We start from the raw sequence: 23471 nt of genomic DNA, 5'->3' as shown, positions 1-23471 counted from the left end.
TATTTATTTATTTATATATGAAATGTTATATAAATCCCCATTATTTTATTTTGTAAATATTGTATTATATGCCTATTTTTATTCTATTAAAGAAGGAAAGCAGAAGTACTTTAAGTAAAAATAATAATAATCCAATTTCATGCGAATAAAATATTCTGTACATATCAGATTTATTAATAAAGGAGATTTTTTCAATTTATCTTTTTTCTTAATTTTTTTAATACCGTGATAAATATTGTATCGTGATATTATCATACCGTGAGTTTTTGGTATTGTTACATTCCTAATTATATGTATGTATATATATATATATATACATTCCTAATTATATGTATGTATATATATATATATATATATATATATATACATTCCTAATTATATGTATGTATATATATATATATATATATATAAACATATATGTGCAATATATATATGTGCAATATCATTCGCCACTTTTGCAATTTTCTTAATTGTCTGTTTATTGTCAATACTGTATATACTGCTCCTATTTTTATACTTACTTCTATTTAAATGGTTCATATTTTTTTTCACTTTGTTTAGCTCTTTTTTTACTGTTAGCTGATGCATCTTGTTTTTTGCACTATCCCCTTTGCTGCTGTACACTGCAAATTTCCCCACTGCGGGACTAAGAAAGGAATATATTTTCTTATCTTGTCTTATGTATTATCTGCAAGATATTGTAAATTCTTTAATGTGTGATCAATAAAAATAAATAAAGACATGTTATTAAGTTTCAAACAAGCTCAAACCACACTTGCATATCAGCAGTGGTGGAAAGTAACAAAGTACATTTACTCAAATATTATGGTACTTGTACTTGAGTATCTCCCTTTTATCGTACTTTGTATTTCTACTCCACTACAATTCAGAGGTAATTATTTCTACTCCACTACATTTGATAACTTTAGTTACTCTGAAGATTGAGATTAGTAATACAAAATATAATCAACAAATAATGATGGTTTATTATTATGTATAAAGATAAGACTTTATTGATCTTTTGGGGTAAATTCACAAACTACCCAGCAGTTTATAAAATTAGCTAATAAAATTATCCCCACCTTTACCAGCTGCAACAATGAAGTAATACACATTAACGCAGCAATAAATATAATACAATAATATAACATACATTATTCTGAAATAGGCCATTCTGCATAATGAGTTCTTTTACTTTTGTACTTTAAGTATATTTTGATGCTAATTCTTTTGTATTTTTATAATATATATTTTATAATTTTGACTGCACGACTTGTAACAGAGTATTTGTACACTGTGGTATTGCTACTTTTTACTTTAGTAAAAGTACTTCTTCCACTACTAGTTCAAGTGTAGTTTTCACCAACTGCAGCACTTTAAAGTTATTGTTAACTTTCAAAATGTTTCTGAAACAGACACAAAATGACTTTGTTATTTCATAATTCATCCATAATACTAAACTCAAATGGGGAAATGCTACCAAACACAAGAAAACATGAAGACAGTATTCAAAGCTTAACCAATCGTATTTATTTTGTACATCTACCTGTTTAGCATTTCCAGGAAAATGTGTGTGTTAATGCAAAGTGGTTACAAAAATAAAGCACATTCTTACGTAAAGATGACATGACAGAAAAACTACACTTACAAATGCTGAATAAGAAAATAATGGACCATTATCACTTGAATGTCTGTGCCTTTCTGTCATCGTTAAACCAATTTATCAAAAACATGTATGCTTACTAATAATATCTGACAGTAGTTGTATGATTTGATTCAAGTACTGTACATGTGTACATACATGTCAACAGTCATTTACAGGCAGTAAACAATCTCTGTAGCGGCTCCAGATGAGTTACTTTGGGCCTAAGTACTTAAAACTGTTGTGGAAGAAATCAATTAATATAATAAACATAATTCTAGCAAATACATCATCGTAGAAAATACCAACAAAGCAGTGATTGCATTTTCTCAACTTGCACTCACTGTAACATTAAGTTTCTTTCATTATTTTGTAACAACTCTGACAAGTCTGTTACTTTGTCAAATCGGAGTTTTAATATGATTTCTATGATCTAATATACACTGTGTGATACACTAATACTCCAGGTAAATGACCTCAGTCATCAATAGTGGTATTTTATTTAAAAAACAGCTTTTCCAACTGTACAATGCATTTTAGTGCATCAAAACATTATCTGACATGCATTCATCAACATGAGCTGTTAAAGACTGGAATGACTTACATACGTCTATCTTCTAATGTAAACTATAGACAAGGTTACTCTAGGGCAGTACCTCAGTGTTAACACTTTATTATACTGGTTTAAGCAAGAAACATAAATATATGTCCCACTGACAGACAGACAGCAGGTTTTACAAATACTACAGCCAGGTTAATCTCCTGCTTTATACCATCTTTCAGTCGAGAACAGAAACAAGGAGTTATGCCAAAGAAATGTTGTGTAAATGCGGCAGCTTATTATATCAAAGAACTGTACAAGATAAGAGAATACACTATGATTAAAAAGAGAAAAAAATGGATGGAAGTTTCTTGTGTGTTTCAAAATTGTCCTCTCAGTTTGTGGTCAAGAGGTAAAGTGTTCAAAAAAAGGCAGTTGGGGTCTTTAAAAAGTCTCCCTCCTCATTAAGCTATCGCCTTCGCCTCAGGCAGGAACGCTTCCCAAAACTTTACCAGCTGGAATACAAGATGAATAAAAAAGCCTGTTAAAATGTGTTGTGATCACTCAATATCTTTCAATAAATACTAATTATAACAAATATTTAAAAGTCATTATCATAATAAAAAATAATGGCTGCGTCCAAAATCACATACTATGCACTACTACATACCCAATAGTACAATTGTTCAGCATACTTTTGTGTGAATAAACAGTAGTGTGTAGTGAATCTTTTCAGATGCACTGAACAGAAATTTACGTTGTCACTTCATGAGATCCTCCTTGCCGGTTGGAGACATGTAACCATGGTTACCCGGGCCAACCTCGTGACCAAAATAACGATTTGTGAGAATCAAAGTCTGAATTAATGTAAAATACTGTATATATTACACCTAGTAAGGTGAAATCTTATACATACAGTTAAATTGAAGCGTTATTGACGTTAAAGAGCTGTCCGTCAGCGTCTGTTATGAACGTTGTCGTCACTACTGCATTGCATTGTGGGATATTTATGCCGCCATAGTGTCGCCAAAGCGTTGCATACTGTAATAATTCACCGGAAATAGCATGTAATTCAAGTTCTATAGGTTTCATACTAAGGTTTCAGACATACCACAATATCTCACATACTGTTTTAGCGTACTAAATAGCATGTTAGTATGGAATTTCGGACACAACCAAAATGTTATAGTTAAAGGAACACTTTGGTAGCCATGAATAAAGTAAAGCATACATGTTAAGTATAATAATTGATATAATAAATGTTTACCCGTTGTTGAGACTGCAGCATTGCCTCCAAATATTTGACTATCTGGCTCCTGAAGTCCTTGGCTTTTTCTTTCTGAAAAGATAAAAGTGTTGTCAGGTCTCAAGCTCTTCGCTGATAGACAAGCCAGTTGTAGAAATTTCTGGCAGAACTTTACCTACTGCCAAGGTGCACAAGGGAGGGGAAATAATCTGATAGTCTAATAGCCTTTATTGTGGCATTCATCAGGGTCAGCATATATAAAATACACATATAAAAGAACATTTGAATAGGATGAGCATAACTGATTTTTTTAAAAGTTTGAAAATATAAAATATCAGATCTCATCTCTTCCCCCTAAAGAAAAGTCAACCTGTGAGCCAACTCACCAGACTGAAAAGGATATGCGACGCCTCAGAAGACTATTTTTCTGTCTTCAGGTATGATTTATGGCTTAAACATTAGTTACGTTAAAAGCTAATACTATAAGCATCTGTCCTGCCTCAGTTGTCAGTTTTGTTAAGGAACCGGTTTAAGCTTTAAGTTGGCTGATGCGCAGAGTCTCCTTGTGAAATGTTCTGTGCTTTATGATGACCCTGATGAAGGCCTCTAGACAAAACTTGTTGGTCTCACAATAAAGTTGTTCTTTATAGTACTAGTGTCAGTGGAAAAGCCATACATGTCTAGAAGGACAAATATACAGTGAAAAAGTATTCACTTTTTCCTTTTCTGTTGATCAGTGTTGAAAAAAGTGAGATGTGAGTGGCGCACTTAAGCGTTCTGTCATCCAATCCTCACTGACTTCGTCTTCCGTAAACGTTTCTGCCCGTCTGTCCACTCAGCGGCTCGCTAACCTGCCTTCACCAGGCTGACTGACAGCAGAAATTTACTGAACCGAAATAGTTTTCATGTCGGCTCCATGGGACGAAATCCACAGTGTTTGTTTGTATTGATTCATTGATTTTATTTCCTCGCCCACCGTAGCGAGTGAGGGGAATCTGCCTGTAGTGAAACAGGCGAGTTCACATACATACTGCGGGATATTTGTGTGACTTAAACAGCTGTCTATGCAGATTACGCTTCAAAAACCCGACAAAAATAGACTTTAGGTGTAAAAAAATGCAGGGGGTCTCAGTCAGACGCTTGTCTCACGGAATCAGTGTGGATTGATACATTTTATGAAATTAAGACATATCTGTTCTGTGAGATGCACAACTGACGTACGCCAAAAATGCTTCTAAAGGCGCTTTCAGCGGGGATTGGTCGTTAGATGACAAAACATGATTTTTTTCTTTTTATAACAATTATAAAAACATAAATGTACCTCAAACCTGAGAACCTCCTTGCGTACAGTCATGCCAATCCTGTCGAAATCTCTCTCGTACTGAGTAACCCTCGCCTCCCACTGAGGACAAACATGAGGAGGAAAAATAAAAAAATCAACAAAGTATTAATATCTTGATATTTTCAAGCATGTGATATAAATTTTAGAACATGACACTCTTTGAAACAGTAAACAAATGCACATCAGCTGCTTATTCTGTTACACAGGATGTCCTTATTTAAAAACAAAGTAATATGTCTAATGTGAAAACATCTAGAAAGAAATGGGAAACACTTTTATTGAAAAAAATGAACTGATGTCACAAAATACTACAACAGGTACGTAGGTGCACTGTTGTTGGAGTTGTGATGGTGCTTCTACATTGTTTACAACTTGATTCATATCCAACAGGTTATTTTTACAGTTCTCAACAGAGGGCTGCAACTAATGACCATTTTTCAATATTGATTCATCTATTCATTCCTTTTTCGATCTATCAAATTTAGGGATTTAAATCACAAGTTTCATCACAATAGGATATATCAATTCTTCGGACAACGATACGATATTTGCTGATATCACAAAGTCTGCCACGATACGATTTCAATTAGATTCAATTCAGGGGCTTGCGATGGAAATGAGACGATATCATATGTCCATTTAACACAATCAGTTACATTCATATCAACTCACAAAAAGCAACTAAAATATGATTTGACGATTATATTACTGAGCTCTCTATTCTTTTTAACAAGAAGTATTTCAAAATAAGGGCGTATTTTAAAGATGATATACAGTATATCAATGTTGTCACTTTGCATTGATATATTGAATCGTTGATCATTGAATCATTGATATATCGATCCAGATCGATGGATCGATATACCCCTAGTAAAATGTCAGAAAATAGTGAAAATGTCCATCACAAAGCCCATGGTGACTTCTTCAAATAACTTGAGATATCCAATTTAGAATCATATAAAACACAGAGAAGCAGCAAATCCTCAAATTTAAGAGGCTGGAATCAGCAAATGCTTGACATTTTTACTTGATAAAGAACTTAAACGATTAATCAATTATCAAAATAGTTGCAGATTATTCTGTCCTTAGTGGACTTCAACTAAATCAGCTGGGTGGTAATGAAAGAGTCTCGTACTTCCTTCAGAACCACATGATCAATACAACTGTACATGGAGTTGTTTTGCTGCCTTGTTCACTGTAGCTAAGCTTACAGGTCAAACTTAAATATTATCATCGGCCTGTTGTATTTGACATTTAAAACAATGTGAAAGAACTTTACAGCTCATGTCATATTGTGACATAACTCGGGTTGGCCCATGTTAATGTAAAGACCTGAGGCTTGGTTAAGTGCTGCAGCAGCTCACTGCCTATGCTTAGATGCACAAAATATTATATTTTTTTTTACCTTATTCCAAAAAAGACAATATCCCTACTAAGCTGTTAAGACGGTTAATGAAAATGAATATTTCACTAATATTCCTGTTTACATGCAGCCGTGCATACTCTGATTAACACAACCGGTGGCGGACTTATTGGAGCATGCGAGCACAGCCTCCCTCTTTCATTCCTTCTTGAAAAGGTCAACGTTGCCATATTTATGCAGATCCAAAAACGTGTTGATATCCAAGTCTTCCATGATGTCTAAAAGTAAGTGTGTTTCCCCTTCTGACCAGAAATGTGGGCTTGTCTTTTGGGCATGCATCTCTGCAAACTGTCGGCTAGTTGGTTTGTGTGCAACGCACAGAGCTGACCGTGAACAGCAAAGAGGCCGTGCGCCGCAAACTGCTGTAAAAACTCAAATTGAGACACATATTCTGAATGCGCTGTATACACGTCCAAAGAATGCTCCTAAAACCTGAATAATATCGGTATATCCCACATGTTTTAATCAGAAAATGCTCCATGTGGAATAAGGCCTAATTCAGAATATCCAAACGGAACATGCTGTTTACATGACTCATATCAAATTTATAATATTGTCATATTCTGAATAATAGTGGAATATTAGTGTGCATGTAAATGTAGTGTGTCTGTTACCTCAGTGATTTCGTCTTTGGCCTGCTGCAGTTTGTCCGGCTTGTTGGCCCACAGCAGCTTGGCCTCCGACTCTCTCTTCTTCTGGAGTGTGCTCTGAGCCTCCTGCCATCGCTGCCACGACCGCGCACGCTGGTCAAAACAAACCTGTGGACATCCAACACTTGATCACTCCACTTACCAAACAGAGAGCAAAGAGCACACCAGCAGCACAATGTTAAAGGTTTATTAAAGACTATTAAAGAGTGCCCTTACTGCTGTATTTTCTACGACAAAATGCAACATCTTTATCTTAGTCCTGGTATCAAGAGCTAATCAAGCTTTACTTTTCTCTGCATCTTATATTTACTTCTTCCTACGGTAAAACTACCATTCTGTGGCTGTGAGCTTACGCGCATAGCACCCAGCAGGCGGATGTAGTCGGCCAGCAGCTCTGCAAAGATGAAGAAGTCACTGGCTGCCTGCTCCTGATGCAGCTGCTCCATCTTGTCCTCCACCTCTGCCAGCTGGGACAGGGCCCGCGACAAGGCCGTGTTGTCCTCAGAGTTTCCCAACATGGCCATACTTTTGGCAAATACTGCCGTGCTCCCACACAGCTCTGGGTTTGGAAACAGAACACTTATTCAGTCTGCTTGTTTCACCTTAAAAGACCAGGCAGCTGGACTGTGCTCTTCTGTTTCCTCAGTTGGAACAATTTGATAAAAAAAAAAATGTGGGCAGACAAAGACAAGTGGAGGAAGGCAGATGCAGCTCACCCTTCCTGTGGTTGACCAGGGAGTCGACCACCGCCTGAAGCTTCCTCAACTGCTGCTCCTCGTTGTCCACCTCCTGGAACTTGTCCTCAAACCACTGAAACACACACACAGTAACAATATCAAGAAAAAAAACACAACCAAACCACCTCATCATATCTAGACCTTGGCCTGTTGCTGCTATAAATTCAAGTAAGGCAGTTATAATACCACAATTCAAACCTACTTTTGGATATTAATTGTATCATTGTTTAAATATTCTATGGTACCTCCACTGGTGATGTCACGAGACTACAAATTTAGTAGTCGATACCAATAAGAGTGAAATTCCACGATTCTCAATACCCAATTCGATACCACAGTAAAAAACTAAAACAAAACAATAAATGTCATGTACTTCAACATAAACTCCTTTATCGACGTTTGCATACTTTTGTATATACTATTTTCATTTTTTTAATTATTATTAATCCCTGATGATCCACCGCAAGTTTTACAAGATTACATTTGAACACATCATGATAACATTATAATTTACCTTCGCCCATTCATTTTTAGGTATTATATATCATATCATAATGTAACTCAATGCAACCTCTGAATGTGAGCTTTTGGCTCTGTTATTTAACCAAGCACCAGTGTGCTGCCCACCGGCTGCTAACAGCCAATGTTACTAGCTCTCCCTCCTGCCAATTTCAACATGGATTTGTTGTTCACAATGTAGAATCATCAGGGAAGTTTTCTATCGTCCCCGGGACGACGGGACTCTGTTAGTCTCGAGACCTGACGCTACCTACGGTCCCTGTAGTACTGTAGAAAAACGAGTACTGTCACGTTTTCAGAATTTTGGCATCGACTTAGTACCGAAGTTTTGTTTCTCGTGACATCCCTTGCCTCCACTGATCTTTTAAAGTTTATCCAACAATGGACTCTTCCCAGTTCTATGGTGCAATTATAAAATGTATCTCCAGGCCAAAATGTATATGCAGGCCACATGTAAAACAGTCTCCTGAAAACACCTCATCCGGAGTCCCCTTACAGTGTCAGACTCATTCATCTTGATGGTCATTTTGTTGACAGCATCTGATGCCTTAGTGATCATTTTGAGGAAGCCAGCTCCGCTCAGCGTCTGGGTGCTCACCGCTCTGGGTAGCTGAAAACACACAAACACACACACACAGCTCAAAAGACATTCTCAAGAATCTAAAGTCATTATCCAGCTTAGGACTGACGATATGTCCAAACGCTTCCTTGCTGATATAGGTAAATTCATATCTTGATAACGATATATATCACAATACAGCATGCTCTCTGGCTATTCAATATGAAAAATAGACTATATTAAATAACTGCATGGTAAAGCCTATTTTTGTATACGCCTGTGTAAATTAAATACTTGAAAAATGAAAAGTACTAGTAGTAGAGTATTTTCTCATTTTATTAAGAACATAACAGTTTAAGTGAAATTATAGATAATGAATAAATAAATACAGGCCTTTCCTAGGGGACAGCAAATATAATATGAATCAAAAATAGCTGATAAATGCATTTTACAGGACAGGTGGCAGACATTAAGCCCCATAATAATTCATACATACACCTCTGTCTGAATCAGCTGTATGTAATGTGTATATAGTCTAAATAACCTCTCTGATTATTATATCATTGGTTATAATAACCAAGGTTAGAGAGTATTTTTCGTACTGGTTTTAGACCTGCTTTGTTTACATTCGGTGTCATTGCAATGTACAAGTAATGGACAAGTAGGGTGATAACGCCAAACATTCATACCAATCGAAAAATGTGCCACTATACAGATAATCATTATCTGTGCACAGCTTCTCCATAGATTATTATATTTATCTGTTAGCCGTTGTTTGACATAGGACAGAAAGAATGTTCCTACATATGCCGCCACGAACAAAACACAGTTTTAACACATTTCTGTGTACCATAGTCTGTAGCCTGTTTAAAGTGAAGAAAAAAAGCATGTCCAAATATCCCTGTAGTGGGGACCGGCGTGTGGCAAACTGTGCAAATGATGGTTTTCTGCTCTGTGTCTGACTTTTTGTAGCCAAACCACATCCAAACGACAGAAGTAGCCCCCGTTTAGGTACAAACCCCTCTAGTCCAAATATATGAAAATAATTGCCGTAATGCAATTCGGCTGCTGGTTTTTCAACATCACGATTGAAACAATATAGAAAATAAAACATTTTTATATTGTTTCGACGATATATATTGTCATATCACCCAGCCCTAATCCAGCTTACTGCTTCTAGACAATCTTTTTATATCTTAAAATACCCACCTCCTCTCTCTCCAAGAACTCACGGACATCAGGATCTTGTAGTAACGATGGGTGAGCCACTACTCTCTGAAGATACCTACAAAAAACAGAGCAAGATCAATGCGTAAGAGGTAGTGGTGCCCAAAAACTAACACATAAACATGCAGACAAAATCAAGGGCAAGGATGGAATTATATAGTTTAAAAAGGTCCAGTATGAACATTACTTATTGTCTCATTAATAAGGTCACTGTATAAAACATGTATGGATCCTTACCTCTCCAGACCTGCTCTTCTTCTCTCCACAAACTCTACTGATGACGGGTCGTCCATTCCCACCTTCATTTTGGTCATTCCTGTTAAACCACATGAAAGTCACCAAAAGGGACACAAAAAAAGACAAAGAAAAAAAAGAGCAACACATACTTAAGACCCACCTACGACACTTTTCTCGGGTGGTGGTGGAATGATGCAGCCGTGGAGCGTCTGCTTGACCGACAGCTTCTCATAAAGACCCAGGAAGTCACTATAACGTCTCCTCACAGAGAAGACTTTACTCCTGAACATGGTCAACGAGGTCTGAAAGTAGAGACGAGGACACAGAACTTTATAAACTAAATACTTAGAAACAGTAGTGAAGATTTAAACATATTGGCAGTTTTAGGAGCCATGTAAAAATATTTTACTACACACCCTGGTGGATACTTTGTAGGCCACATATGCATTCATGCCATCTCCTAGTAGGACAGAAACATTGGATATACATTGAAGATGAGAATTAATTAATTCAACTAGAAATCCCAGACAGCTGTATTATAGTTTATGAAAAAAAGAGACTGACCGATTTTCTCAGGGTTGGTGACGGCAACATCCACATCAAAACTATCCTTGTCTTCTTCCTCCTCCAACTGTAATTAACAAGAACATAACTGGCTGTAACAGACAGGTGATTACACAGTAGGCATCATGAAAGCATGCATGCATTTAATTGCTTCACAGTTTCCAGGAAGCTTAGTTACCTGCTCCAAGGAGGTAGTCTGCAGGGCTGCAGGGCTCTGAGTGAAGGAGGAGGAGGAGGCAGGAGGAGGGCCAGCTGAGGTGGAGAGCTCCTTCCGGGCAGAGCTGCCTGGCGTGTCTGTGCTCAGCTCCACATGAGCCTCTGGAGAAAGAAAAAAGACTTTTAATTAATGTATGCCTCTCTTCATCCAAAAAGAAAAGAAACACAAAGTGTACCTCGGACAGGATCACACAATGGGCCTCATGCAAGAAGCGATATACAAACAAATTTCCTCTTATTTTGCTTCATATCCACCATTTGTTCTTATTTCATTAGTACCCATTGATTTCTGGGATTCACCAATGTTTTCTTGTTTTTGCTCTTCTCTTAGGTAAGAAGAGAGTTTAAGAGCGGTCGAGAGCACTCTTGCCAAGATAAGATAGAAAAACATCTTGTTCTCACAGTCCCCAAATTGTTTGTCCAATGCAACGAAACATACGTTTTACATTTGAGGAACATAAAAAAATGCATGAATATCAAATAATCAAATTTAGATTATTATATGTTTTAGAGAATTTCTAATGATTAGATTATTAAATTTGTGGGCTAAAGAAATACTATTGGTCCATTGATCCCAATTAATAATATAAAAACCCTTCCCTTGGATGATATTGCATGCGTTTTGCTTCTGAATGGTTTACATACGGCTACGAGATGCTATGAATCTTGGATCAATAAAGTCCATCTATCTCTCTTTCTCTCTCTCTCTCTCTCTAGAATGCAGTTTAGTTGTATGGGAAAGTAATTTTTTAGGAGACAGGGTTGGAAATGGTGACTGTGAGAGTTAGTGGTACGCTACAGGTGTCTTACCTTTTTTTTTTAGAGACTTTTAGAAAACAAAGTATGTGGGATGGGAACACAACCCGTCACATCTTAAATGGGATAATGTAATCATTACTACTGCTACTACTGAGGGATGCAAATAAATGCATGTTTCCATCCATTACAGTTATGTGAATATTAGGAGTTGGTGCATTGAGATAACCAGCTGGTGAGGCTAATGCCGTTAGTGCCATTAAACTATTGCAGAAGTAGTTAGGTAGTTGAGGTGGAGGACATGAGAGGACAGATGGAGGCTGAGAGGAAAGAAATGGAAGAAAAGTATAGGACCGCTCCAAAGATTTTAGTCCTGAAGGAGAGGGAGTCTTGGAAAAGTGACAGACAGACCATGCAGAGAAAGCTGTCTGTCATTGAAGAAGAAAACTAAAACTTAAAGGCTGACCTCCAGAGGGCAGAAGAGGAGATTGGACAGAGACTTTGTACATAAAACAGCGAAGGCAGTTTGTCTGCTGTTTGTCAGGACAGACAACTCTCCCCTACGAATCCTCCTTTACCCTAACCCCATCTCCCTTCTTAACCCTAACCCAAATCCCTCCACCCCTCCCTCCCTACAATTCCTCTAACCTTCATGTATGGCTTTTAAATCATTCATAAATTCAGAAACACAAATCATATGTATGTTTGTTTGGCTCCGATCTGTGTGAATGATGTGCTAGAGATTGCTTCTTGTGTGTTTGTGTAGTCTGTTCATTTTCTAGGTTTCATGGTATAGAGGAGGTTGTGGGCGACACCTGGAATCTGCTTGATATCCTCCTGGATCCATCTCTTCATAAATGTTCATATTATATGTATCAATCTTTGTCATATGGATTGTCTATACTGTATTTTCATTATGTTGTTACTCTGTACAAACAACATCTATTGCACGTCTGTCCGTCCTGCTCTTCCTGAGGTTTCTTGATTTTTTCCTCATCCACTGCGAGGGTCATAAAGGATTGTAAAGCCCACCCCGAGGCAAATTTGTGATTCGTGATATTAGACTATATAAATAAAATTGACTTGACTTGACCTGCTCCACGTGTCTTTCTGAATAGAGACATAATATAAATACAATATAACATTATAGCTGCTGCACAGCTGTGAGTCGGGGCCGGCCATGTTGAGGAAAAAGAAGGAGGAAGGTAAAAAAAGGAAGAGGAGGAATGTGAACAAATGTGAAATATAGGAGGATTCCTTATTATTAAACCTTTAAGGTATTAGCATGTTCATTCTGCCTCAATCGGGTCTCAAACTCACAACCTCAGACACTAAGGGCACGTCACTATGTTGGTTACCTTACTGCCCAGTGGAAACTACTACATCACACTATGACTTACGCAATCGACAGGGTCGCTTTTAAAGGCAGATTTCAAACTAGTGTCAAAAATTCAGTTTTCGAGACAAAATGTTGAGAATTTGTATCCAGACAACATAGAGATGTCTGTAATTTATTTTGACAAAGATTGATTGCTCCATAAGTGACAAACTGGTGTTTAAAAATGCTTGATTTACATTGACTGTAATGGTTTACATGAGGATAGAATTCAAAATGCTGTCAAAAAAGCAGTTTTTGAGATAAAATTCTGTTTACCATGACCTCAAAATGTTGTCATTTATTTTTGTGAATTTGCAGTAGCTGTGTACACTGTTCTGTTTACGCTAAAATGTTTTGATGCACTGTGGGCTAAATTTTTGATAATTCAAAAATCTGGCTGGATCGTTGATGGAGGACAGTCTGAAGATGCAGCGTAGCAAGTTTGTTGTCAACTGAGCAAAAAATGTAGGAAGAGATGGGTTTAATTAGTTTTACAGTTTTTGAGAAAAACTGAGTGATGGATTTCATAATTCCTGCCAGGTTGAAGCGTATGAACATTCCTGCTCACTTGGGCCTACAGTTTGGTTAACATGTAAAAGTGCTAGCACGTACGACTGATTTGTTTTGTACCTTTGTTAAGTTGTAAATGTGTACATTTTATTTAATTTAACTAGTGCATTATATTTTTGCTGCTATTACTGCTTTTATTTATTTGTTTTTATTCTTAACTACATTGACAGAAGCCTGCGAACTTTCATTTTACCAGACTATAATGTTGAAGTTTGACATAGGACTGGGCCTATGTGCGAAGAAGAAGAAGAAGAAGAAGAAGATCTGGAAAAACGGGAGGGAGCGGCAGTAGAGCTGACGGTCGGCCCCTCATTATTAATGGTTTAATGGATGATCAAAGTAGTCTGCAGTTGCAGCCACACTCCAAACTAAGATTATATGATCTGTTTAGTCGTGTCGTACGCCTTGTGACCAGTAAACTGATCTTGATGTGTAAAATCAGATGAATGCCCCTTTTAAAGCTCTGCAATAAAATAGTCTAGCATGACTTAGACTTAAAATAAACTATCTCACAAGACTCTGTTTTAATGCTGCAGTGCTTTCAGCTCCTAAGAAGAACTCAAAGTGGGATAAAATGGACAGAAAATATCTCCTAACCAGCAAACAGGTCGTTGTCATCATCAGAGTGAACTCCGTTGGATTTGGCCGTCGTGCTGCTGGCCTCCTCCTCACTGAACAGATCTGGACGATCTTCATTATTAACTCCTCGACTCACAGCCACAGGGTTACTCTGCAGACAGGAAGGACGTGATAGAAATTAGCCACAGAAACACTTGTACGTTTACTCAAGTACATTACCTTAGTACAAAATTGAGGTACTTGAGTCTTTTCTTTTCATGCCACGTTATACTTCTACTCAACTACATCTCTGCCAAATATTGTACTTTTTACTCCACTACATTGATTTAACACTTTTAGCTACTTTTTGACATAAAAAAACATGACATATTTATATGATATGATGCCGTACTATACTACTAATGTACCAAGTAGTATACAAGGTATCTAAAATAAAACGTTAAAATGCTCTTACATAAATAGTTAGAGAGAAAAACAGAATATGATTAAATAGATAGATAGTTTATTGATCCCCAAAACTAAATTGAGATGTTACTGCAGCAATTTACATAGATCATAAAAACTTGCACTCACACAAAAGACATGAGGTAGGTAGGAAAAAAATACAATAAAATACAGTTTATATATATAATATGTTATAATAATAATAACATAACACTGTGAAAAGGAGCCATTCTGCATAATGAGTAATGTTACTTTCACTTTTGAAACTTTAACTAGATTTTGCTGATAACACTTTTGTACTTTTACTTCAGTAACATCTTGAATTCAGGACTTTAACTCGTAGCAGTATGTTTAGATTGTGGTGTTTCTCCTGTTAGCCAGTATGTGAATGCTTCTTCTACCACAGACTGATAAACACACCAACAGAGGAGAGACATCAGACAGTAGAGGAGTAACAGGTCGCTGCTCGTGTTGTCTCATGACCGTTATAACGGGTTACAGACACAGTGAAGCTAGTTAGCTGAGCAGGAATAAGAAAACGTCTGGTCATGACCAAAGACAACACCCCTAAGGACAGATATGAACAACACTGAGCCGACATCTGAACAGGAGCATCTCTAGATGAACTGTTCAGCAGCAGGTCAGGCCAAAACACGCAGACGTCACCGCTATAACTCACTAGTAACCAGTCAAAACGGATCCATTCATGCTCAAACTAACTTCATGAAGCCATTTGGTTGTTTTTCATACAGCAGCTGACCTCGTTTCTCTCCTCCCTCCCTGTCCTGTTGGCTGCAGGTCAGATCAGATAGAGGACTGTCTGTCTGTCTCACATAACCCTAACAAACACCTTACAGTTCATGAGACTGAGCGGTAAACGTACGTTACTAACGAAGATGTCCTCTCCCTCGTCGCTGTCCCCGTCCTCCATGTCAGTGTGTGCGGGTCGCGGCTCCTCTGAGGCGGAGAGAGGACCGGAGAGAGGAGAAAGAGGAGGAGGAACACGATCCGAGCTGGCCGCCATATTCACTGTTGTGTTGTGAGAGGGACTGACGTTGACCGTGACGTAGGCGGAAGTTGAGGGAGGGAGGAAACGGCTGCAGCGACCCCAGCTGGTCAGAGCAGGTGTTGTACTTATTATATACTTATATACTTATTATACATCATTTTACAGGCTGAGTCCAGCATTTCTACACATTATACTTTTTTTCGGTCATTTATACTGTACATTTAAAAAAATATATGCTTAATGAATTCTTAATTATACCATTCTGGCATTTATATTTAACACACTTATGCACATTTAAGCGCCTGGGTCAGTCCTTCATGCTGGTAGCCATCAGGCTCCACAACCAAGGCTGACCCCCATATGACAACTATGAGGACTTTAAGAACTTTTAACATGCACTATCTGCAACCATCTGGGACTCTAACCACTGGCACACTTTACACTTAATTTACACTATACATCCTATTTACCACTTTATAGACTGCACACATGTACACATTACATTTATTGTACATACTACATTTATTTATTGATTAACTGTACACACTATGTTCACCCATTCACTCTGTATCTTTTATATCTCTATTATTGTTTTTATCATTTTTGTATACCTTTACCTCTCCTGTGTTTCACTCTGTTTGCTGATGTTGCTGCTTTGACACCTGAATTTCCCTCCAGGGATGAATAAAGGTTCATCTATCTATCTATCTATCTATCTATCTATCAATGTGCAATACTCTTGGCACTTCATTCTATTTATTCCTTTATTCTTTTATCTTGTCTTGTTTTTATTCTTGTATTTATTGTTTTTATTGCAAATATTTGTATTCTTGTACTTTTATTGATCTTGCACCTCCCCATATGCCACCTACTGTGTTCCCTCTGTCATTGATGATTGTACAGTATGAATGTGTATATGTCTCGGTGGACTGCAGAAACTGAATTGCCCTTCGGGGATAAATAAAGCTATCTGTATCTGTATCTTTATCTGTATCTTAATAGATCCCATTTCTCAGCATTTTGTATTTACTGTTATTTGCACTGTGGTTATATATTGCACGTCTTAATGCAAATATTTGTACATATTTTATATGTCTTATATTCTCATTGCTTATTTTTAATTTCATTACTTCCTTATTTTTCTTTACATATATTGTTTATATTGTAGCATTATGTAATTTACATGTTACATAGTCCTTTATTTCAACCATAACACCCCACTTGCCCCCGATCAATACAGAATTTCTGATTCTGATTTAAATTAGATAATATTCTTTGATCAATATTTAAATGTGACAACTTTAATCCAACACAAATAAAGGACCAGAACTTTATCCCCATTAGCACCATAAATATACTATTTATAGGAAAAAACTATAGAAAATTGTCATAAACTTTTCCGTTTCTTGACATGGAGCCTGTGATGATTTTGCACAGCAGCACACTGCTGTCATGTGTAAGCCTAAACCTCAGAGTAGATAGTGACTCTTTTCAATTTGAGGGTTATTTTTCAGCCATTCTGGATAAACAATAAAAACACTAAAGCCGATTTTGTAACCTCAAACACACTCACGATACAACAGGATGCCAAATGTATCAGAATGGTGAAACAAGACATTTTTGTGTGCCGACGTGTAGAAACTGACTCATTTGATCTTTACAGCATTTCCAGAAATCTTTGTTTACCTAAACTCAGTTGTGTCCTTGTCAGCATTTTTAAATGTCACTGCGTATTCAAATGTGTTGCAGTGTAATTTAATATCACACCACGTCAACCTGAAACTAACACCAATTATCAGCCAACTGCTGAGTAAGTCAGTCCCATCAGCCGCTCGGGCAGAAAGCCAGTTTTGATCCAGTCCCACATGATGATGATGTGAAGAAAATCAAAGCTACAAATCTGATCAGACAGTTACTGGTTGATAAAACTTCACCTTCATGCTGCAGTAGGACATATTAACCTACGGAGAGGTGAGTCAGTCAATGTGAGAGTAGTCTAAAAAAAGAACACAAAAAAGAAGCAGTGAGATGAGAGTATCTCAGCTGTAAGCTACAATTATGAAATGTGTTTTTAGGAATTTGTCACAGTACCAACATCGACTCACTGAATAGAGTCTTTATCGGAAATATGACGCATACAAAATGACAGCTGTCCTTTGGTAAGGTTTCATATTCAAGGCAATTTAAACCAAACCCATAAAAGCAAGCCTTGACCTTAGGGCTTGATTAATGACTATTTTCATTGCTGAATTATCTGCTGATATTTTCTCAAATCAACAAATTAATTGTTTGATTATAAAACCAGAAAATAGTAAAACATTTAAATATTGCTTGTTTTGTCCGATGGACATCCAAAGACATTCAGTTTAATGTCATAAATAACTAAAAAAAAACAGCAAATATTGTTAGAAACTGGAACCAGCAAATATCTGGCATTTTTGGCATCTTAAAAGTTGCTGAAATGATTAATCTATTCTCAAAATTGTTTGATTAGTTTTCTGTTGATTGTATGTTCGATTTATAATTTTTTCCTTGCCTGACTTTCCCAGTACTCATAGAGCTGCTAATACTACTACTACACTGCAGGGTAATTGTGCAGAATACATTGTAGACTGTGGTTTGTGTATTAGTGATAACAACCTATTTCTACACACTTCAGCAGTGGTGGAAGAAGTACTCAGATCATTAAGTAAAAGAGGCAATACCATAGTGTAGAAATACTGTTAGAAGTAAAAGTCCTGCATTTAAAATCTAAAAGTACATAAGTATTAGCAACAACATATACTTAAAGTACCAAAAGTAAAAGTACTCATTATCAGTTATAGACTTCTATACCCTTGTTATTATGAGTCTTCATTGCCTACAACTTTAACCACCATTTCAATGTATTCATTTAGTTTGATTTGGCTATACAAAGTTATTTTACAACAGTTTTATTTATATATATATATTATATATATATATATCTATCTATATACTGTATATATATATCTATATAGATACTGTATATCTATATAGATATATATATCTATATATCTTTTTTCTTTTCCTTATGTATTTTTTTGTTTTGTAAAGTAATTTTAAATGTCCTGTTATAACTGTCGTCGTTTTGTTTTGGAAAATATAATAAAAAAAAGACGAAAAATTCTCATTATACAGAATGCCCCATTTCACAATAATATACAGTATATTATATGACTGGATTATGATTAATGATGTATTATTGTGTAAGCATCACTAATTTTAATGACTTTATATCTGCTGGGTAACTTGATCCATAATAATACATCATTATTTATGAGTTAATTTATATTTTCTATTAATAATCTGAATATGTAAATTAAATACAGTCATCAAATAAATGTTGTTGAGTATAGGTATAAAGTAGCATAAAATGGAAATACTCAAGTAAAGTACAAGTACCTTAAAATTGCACTTAAGTACAGTACTTGAGTAAATGTACTTAGTTACCTTCCACCACTGCTCTTAATGCCTGACGGGCATCCTGATCACGTTTGATGAAAAGAAGACGAGCAGAAACATTTACTTTGTTAGTATTCATAATAGTTTGTATACACAATGTATAGGAGCACCAATAAAAAAACATATTTTTTTCCAAACATTTTTTCAACATTTTTTAAAAAGCCACAGATTGTTTTTTTCTACAGAAAGCAAAGAAAGCTCTGTACATGAACAAGCAACAACAGAATTCCTCATCATGAGCTGCGAAGTAAACAACCCGGCTGCTCAAATTCATATCATCTCTGAAGCAAAAAAATAAAAAATAAAACATAAAAAACAAGACCAGCTGCCTGCTGCTTACCTAGGACACTACGTTACACAAACAGCTTTTGATATTTAAAACACAAGATATGTAAGAAATGTACTTTTCAAAAATTGTGAAAAAGTGCAATACAGGTTCAACTGTTTACAACTCAATAGATTATTTCCCAAATGGAGTCCGGTCCTTTTTCTTCCCCCTTTGTTTTCAATCATTTTTTCCTTGTTCCTTGTTTGTATCCATTGTTAAAATCTCTTACAGTTATATTGACATTCATGACGATGTATATTTATGAGAAACATGGTATTCACAAAAGTAGAGCAAATTACTATGATTGCAAATGACAAATTTCTTTGGGTAAGAGGGTAATGAAAAACTAGTTTCTTAGATGAACTTTTTTTTCCTTTTTACATCAGATTTGTGTATAGAACAAGCTTCTTTTTTTTTTTTCTTCATACAAAAACTACCATGTAAAAAAAAATCTGGGAGTCCCATTCAAAAGGCCAACATCTTTGCATCGTATAAGATGTGTAAAAGACATGGAGCGTTTTTCCTATCTTTATTTAAGAGCGTTGTCTTTCAATTTGTCTTTCACATTTTTGTAATGCTTTCCCTCAAAACCCTGTCCTCGCACTCAAAGAGCCCATTTGCACTTGGATTTGCTCTGCTTCTGCTCAAACTGTATGCTTGCACAGAAGCACCGAGTGTGAGGAGAAGGGCTGAACATCTGTGTAAGCAACAATATATCTGAGTGCAAGCATACAGTTTGAGCAGAAGCAGAGCAAATCTAAGCGCAAGCAGGGGCTATTTGAGTGTGAGGACAGGGTTTTGAGGGAAAGCATTACAAAATCTGAACATGAAATCAATGAGTCATGCCCTCAAATTGAAAGACCACGGTCTTGAATAAAAATAGGGAAAAAGCTCCATAAAAAGAACCAGGGCATTTGATGAAGAACAGCAGGGAAAAAAAAAACAGCAAACACACGCCGCTGTGGGAAAATGCACACGTGGCTCAGCAGTACGGACGTCTGAAACCAAATATTGGTTTTGGAAACGACACACACATTCGATCGAACTTCTCGTATAAAAGATAACTCGTCTGTTGCAGGTGATTGATTGATTGGGTGCCATGTGAGTTTTTGTTTTAGGAGGGGTGGGGGGTCAGCGCCCTGAGTCCTAGGTACCCCTGACCTGTGAGGAGATACTGTCAAATCCCACAGGACTACATAGAAGTGAGTGAGTGACAGCACAACTCCGACATCCGCCGAGACGCCTCGACCGTCCAACATACAAACATGTTGATAAGGCTTTTAAAACGGAGCTCCCACAACAAACAAAAGGCTGAAAAAAGAAGAATGTACAAAGGGGGCAACACAATGCCAGAGAAGAATGTAAAACACATCACGCTTCTCTCCCCTTTTGATATGAAAACTGAGCTTCAGGACTCACTTATAATCCCACTTTCATCCAAAATAATAATAATGAAACAATGGGAAACATCAAAAGAATGAGGCAGTTTAAAAAAAAAAAAAGAAAAACATATGTACATGTTTATAAGGATATGTGTGTAAAAAAATAATACAATAACATAAAAAATAATAAAAAGTCATGGTACAATATATGACACAAGGGGGGTAAAAACAAAAAAGGTTTATGAATAATGTCGGCTTGTAAAGGGGGGGCTGATATCCAATGTTCACTTCACTGAAACGGCCCAATAGATATACAAAATGCACAAAGAAAACACTAATCAAACAAACACTTGTGTGTAGACGGCGCCGCATGAGCGCCAACATCAAAACCAGCATATTTTTGGACTTTCTCCTTTTTGACTTGAATCAACCGTTGTCTCATCTTGAGCGAAACCGCAAGAAAAACCTACCGTACGTATTTTTTGCTGAGGAAAAAATTCACAATCTTCCGGTTGAAAGCGACCAATGTTTTAAAGTTCATTGTCTCTGAGAATGGTTCTTCATAAAAAGATGAAGCGCGGCGTCACTTTTTCTTCCCTCTCATGGCAATCTCCTTCCTGAGACTGAGCAAGGTAAGCCGAAAAAAAGTTCCTAAAGTTTCAGTCTGGAGTTTGTTTTTCTCTGCAGGGGGGACGTGAGAGTTTTTTCTTGGGCACAAGAAGCCATTTTTGTGTCCACCAGCCTCCCAAGGTTCATGTTTGGGTGTGTTTGACTTGAGAGTGTGTGTTACGTGTGGATGACAGAAAGTGTGTGTGTGTGTGCGGGCGTGTGTGCATGCTCATGGCGCTGTGGTGATGGCGTTCAGGTCCTTCATGAGGCCCTCGAGGTGGGCCATCTCCTCGGTCAGCTCGTCGGGCTCGTAGCTCTGAGGGAGAGGAACAGGGTTACTGCGAGGGGCGGGGGAGGGGCAGGGGGGGAGGGAGGCAAGCACCTGGAGGGAGGGAGGGAAGGAGGAGAAGAGAGGGAAGGAAAGGAGGAGAGGGTCAGTCAGGGATCTTTCACAGAGGATGGGGGAGTCGTATGGGTGAGGTGAGGCGAGCTGGGAGGTCATGGATCAATGGGACTGAAGCGTTGTAAACGACAAAAACAAAAAAAGAGGCAGCAGACGAAAGCAAAACATCCAAAACAGAAGACGACATCAACAGATGGTCAACAGCCAATCAAGGATTAGGACACGGATTAAATGGTAAAAAATAAAACCATTCCAGTTATGGGTTGAGTTAAAATCAAGTGTTAGAAGTTAAATGAGTTGATCAAAAGGCAGCCGACAACAAAATGGTGAGATTGAAGTTGGACAGAATAAAAAGAGAGAAAGAACAAACAGAAAATGTGGTTAAAACCAACGTCCAGTGGAAAGTAACTGTATAATCCAGTGCCCAAAGAAAACATGGATTTGGAAGGAATGTGTGATTTGGTATAAGACTAAATATTAAATATTCACCACCATTATTAGGCCTGGCAGAAACAGACTGCCTTGCTAAGAGCAGCCAGTGTGGGGCGCTATACTCACGCTGTCTACATCCTCCAGCATCTTGCTGGTCTCCGGCACATCGGGGGCGTTGGGCACAGTGACGACCATCGGTGTTCGTGTCCTTCCTAGTGTTCCAATAGAGGCTGTTTTAACAACATGGGGGTGAGTGGGAGGCCCTGAATGTGACAAATGCACACAAACATACAAACACACAACGGTCAGTGAAGACAACAGATGATATTGAAATGGAAAACTACTCTCTGCCAGAGTGAATACATAAACCTTGAGTCCCTTTCTGCTATTTTAGTAAAACCTGTCTTAACTAGACTTCATGTATCTGTTACAATGTCCTGTAACGTGAATGAGTTTTTGTCTCAAAAAGATTTGACTTGTTCCCACAAGTTTGATCAAAGTCAACAAAATCCAATTGAAACACCAAAACTAACAATGAAAGTATCTACTAACAAGTACTGTATGTGCATTCAAAGTCTGGTATTGCGTATTCTTCTGAGCTATAGAGCTCCTTTGTTGTACAAGAACTATTAAAAATACATCAATGATCCACACTGTTGCACTGGGTGACATGTTCCTTCATTACTATGAACACACACACGCTGGAGTTTGTTTCAAGTCTACAACCTACATACATCGCTCTGCTGCAGGGAAAACTCACTAGAGCACCGCATGTGCATTAATCCACAGCTAAAAAATAGTCACCATGAAATGCACTATTTACTGCTGATAAAGTAACTTTTGCTAAAATATAAACCTTCAGTACAAACCAATGAGCTGAGAGCTGAGAGACACAGACAGGCTGGGGAAGTCTGAACGTATTGAGAGACTAAAGCTCTGTTGGTTTTGGTCTTTTTATGTGGACGATATCAAAAACACAGAATATCACCAGCCTTGTTCTTAAACTCAAGTGTAAAGAAGATGAGGATGAAGAGGAGGAAAAGCTGCTCACTGAGACAAGTAATTTGCATTTGTAGAGATTCCTAAAATCACCATCTTTAACCATGATAAGCAGTTCAGGTTGATAATAATGACATAACATTGATGAGATTTTCATTTAACAGAGAAAACTTTGGTAGCACTTTCTATGACAAAT

The 23471-nt window shown here is 37.2% G+C and overlaps 2 protein-coding genes across 12 annotated transcripts in view; both read right to left on the bottom strand.

Annotated features, from left to right (window-relative positions):
* Positions 1 to 1507: 1507 nt before the first annotated feature.
* On the bottom strand, positions 1508 to 15693 carry LOC119479591 (sorting nexin-1-like). The gene is made up of 15 exons (XM_037755368.1): positions 15514 to 15693; positions 14205 to 14337; positions 10866 to 11005; positions 10688 to 10754; positions 10540 to 10583; positions 10284 to 10425; positions 10124 to 10202; positions 9869 to 9944; positions 8597 to 8710; positions 7561 to 7654; positions 7198 to 7403; positions 6809 to 6952; positions 4751 to 4831; positions 3451 to 3522; positions 1508 to 2698 (listed from the first exon to the last, which is right to left on the bottom strand). The coding sequence occupies exons 1-15, from the start codon at positions 15652 to 15654 to the stop codon at positions 2648 to 2650; spliced, it is 1584 nt and encodes a 527-aa protein (XP_037611296.1). The 5' UTR covers positions 15655 to 15693; the 3' UTR covers positions 1508 to 2647.
* Positions 15694 to 19177: 3484 nt separating this feature from the next.
* neo1a (neogenin 1a) overlaps positions 19178 to 23471 on the bottom strand; it is a 210048-nt gene continuing 205754 nt past the window's right edge. For 7 of the 11 annotated variants that reach the window (XM_037792435.1, XM_037792359.1, XM_037792366.1 and 4 more), the window contains 2 exons: positions 22403 to 22539; positions 19178 to 21823 (listed from right to left, as the gene is read on the bottom strand). In XM_037792435.1, the coding sequence (XP_037648363.1) occupies positions 21671 to 21823; positions 22403 to 22539 (290 nt within the window). In that variant the 3' untranslated portion in view covers positions 19178 to 21670. The other 4 variants (XM_037792400.1, XM_037792418.1, XM_037792444.1 and 1 more) reach the window with 2 other exon arrangements.

This window comes from Sebastes umbrosus, chromosome 2 (genome assembly GCF_015220745.1).
Source record: "Sebastes umbrosus isolate fSebUmb1 chromosome 2, fSebUmb1.pri, whole genome shotgun sequence".
NCBI lineage: Eukaryota > Metazoa > Chordata > Actinopteri > Perciformes > Sebastidae > Sebastes > Sebastes umbrosus.
Note: the sequence above shows the minus strand (reverse complement) of the source record. Positions and strands in the feature narration are given on the sequence as shown.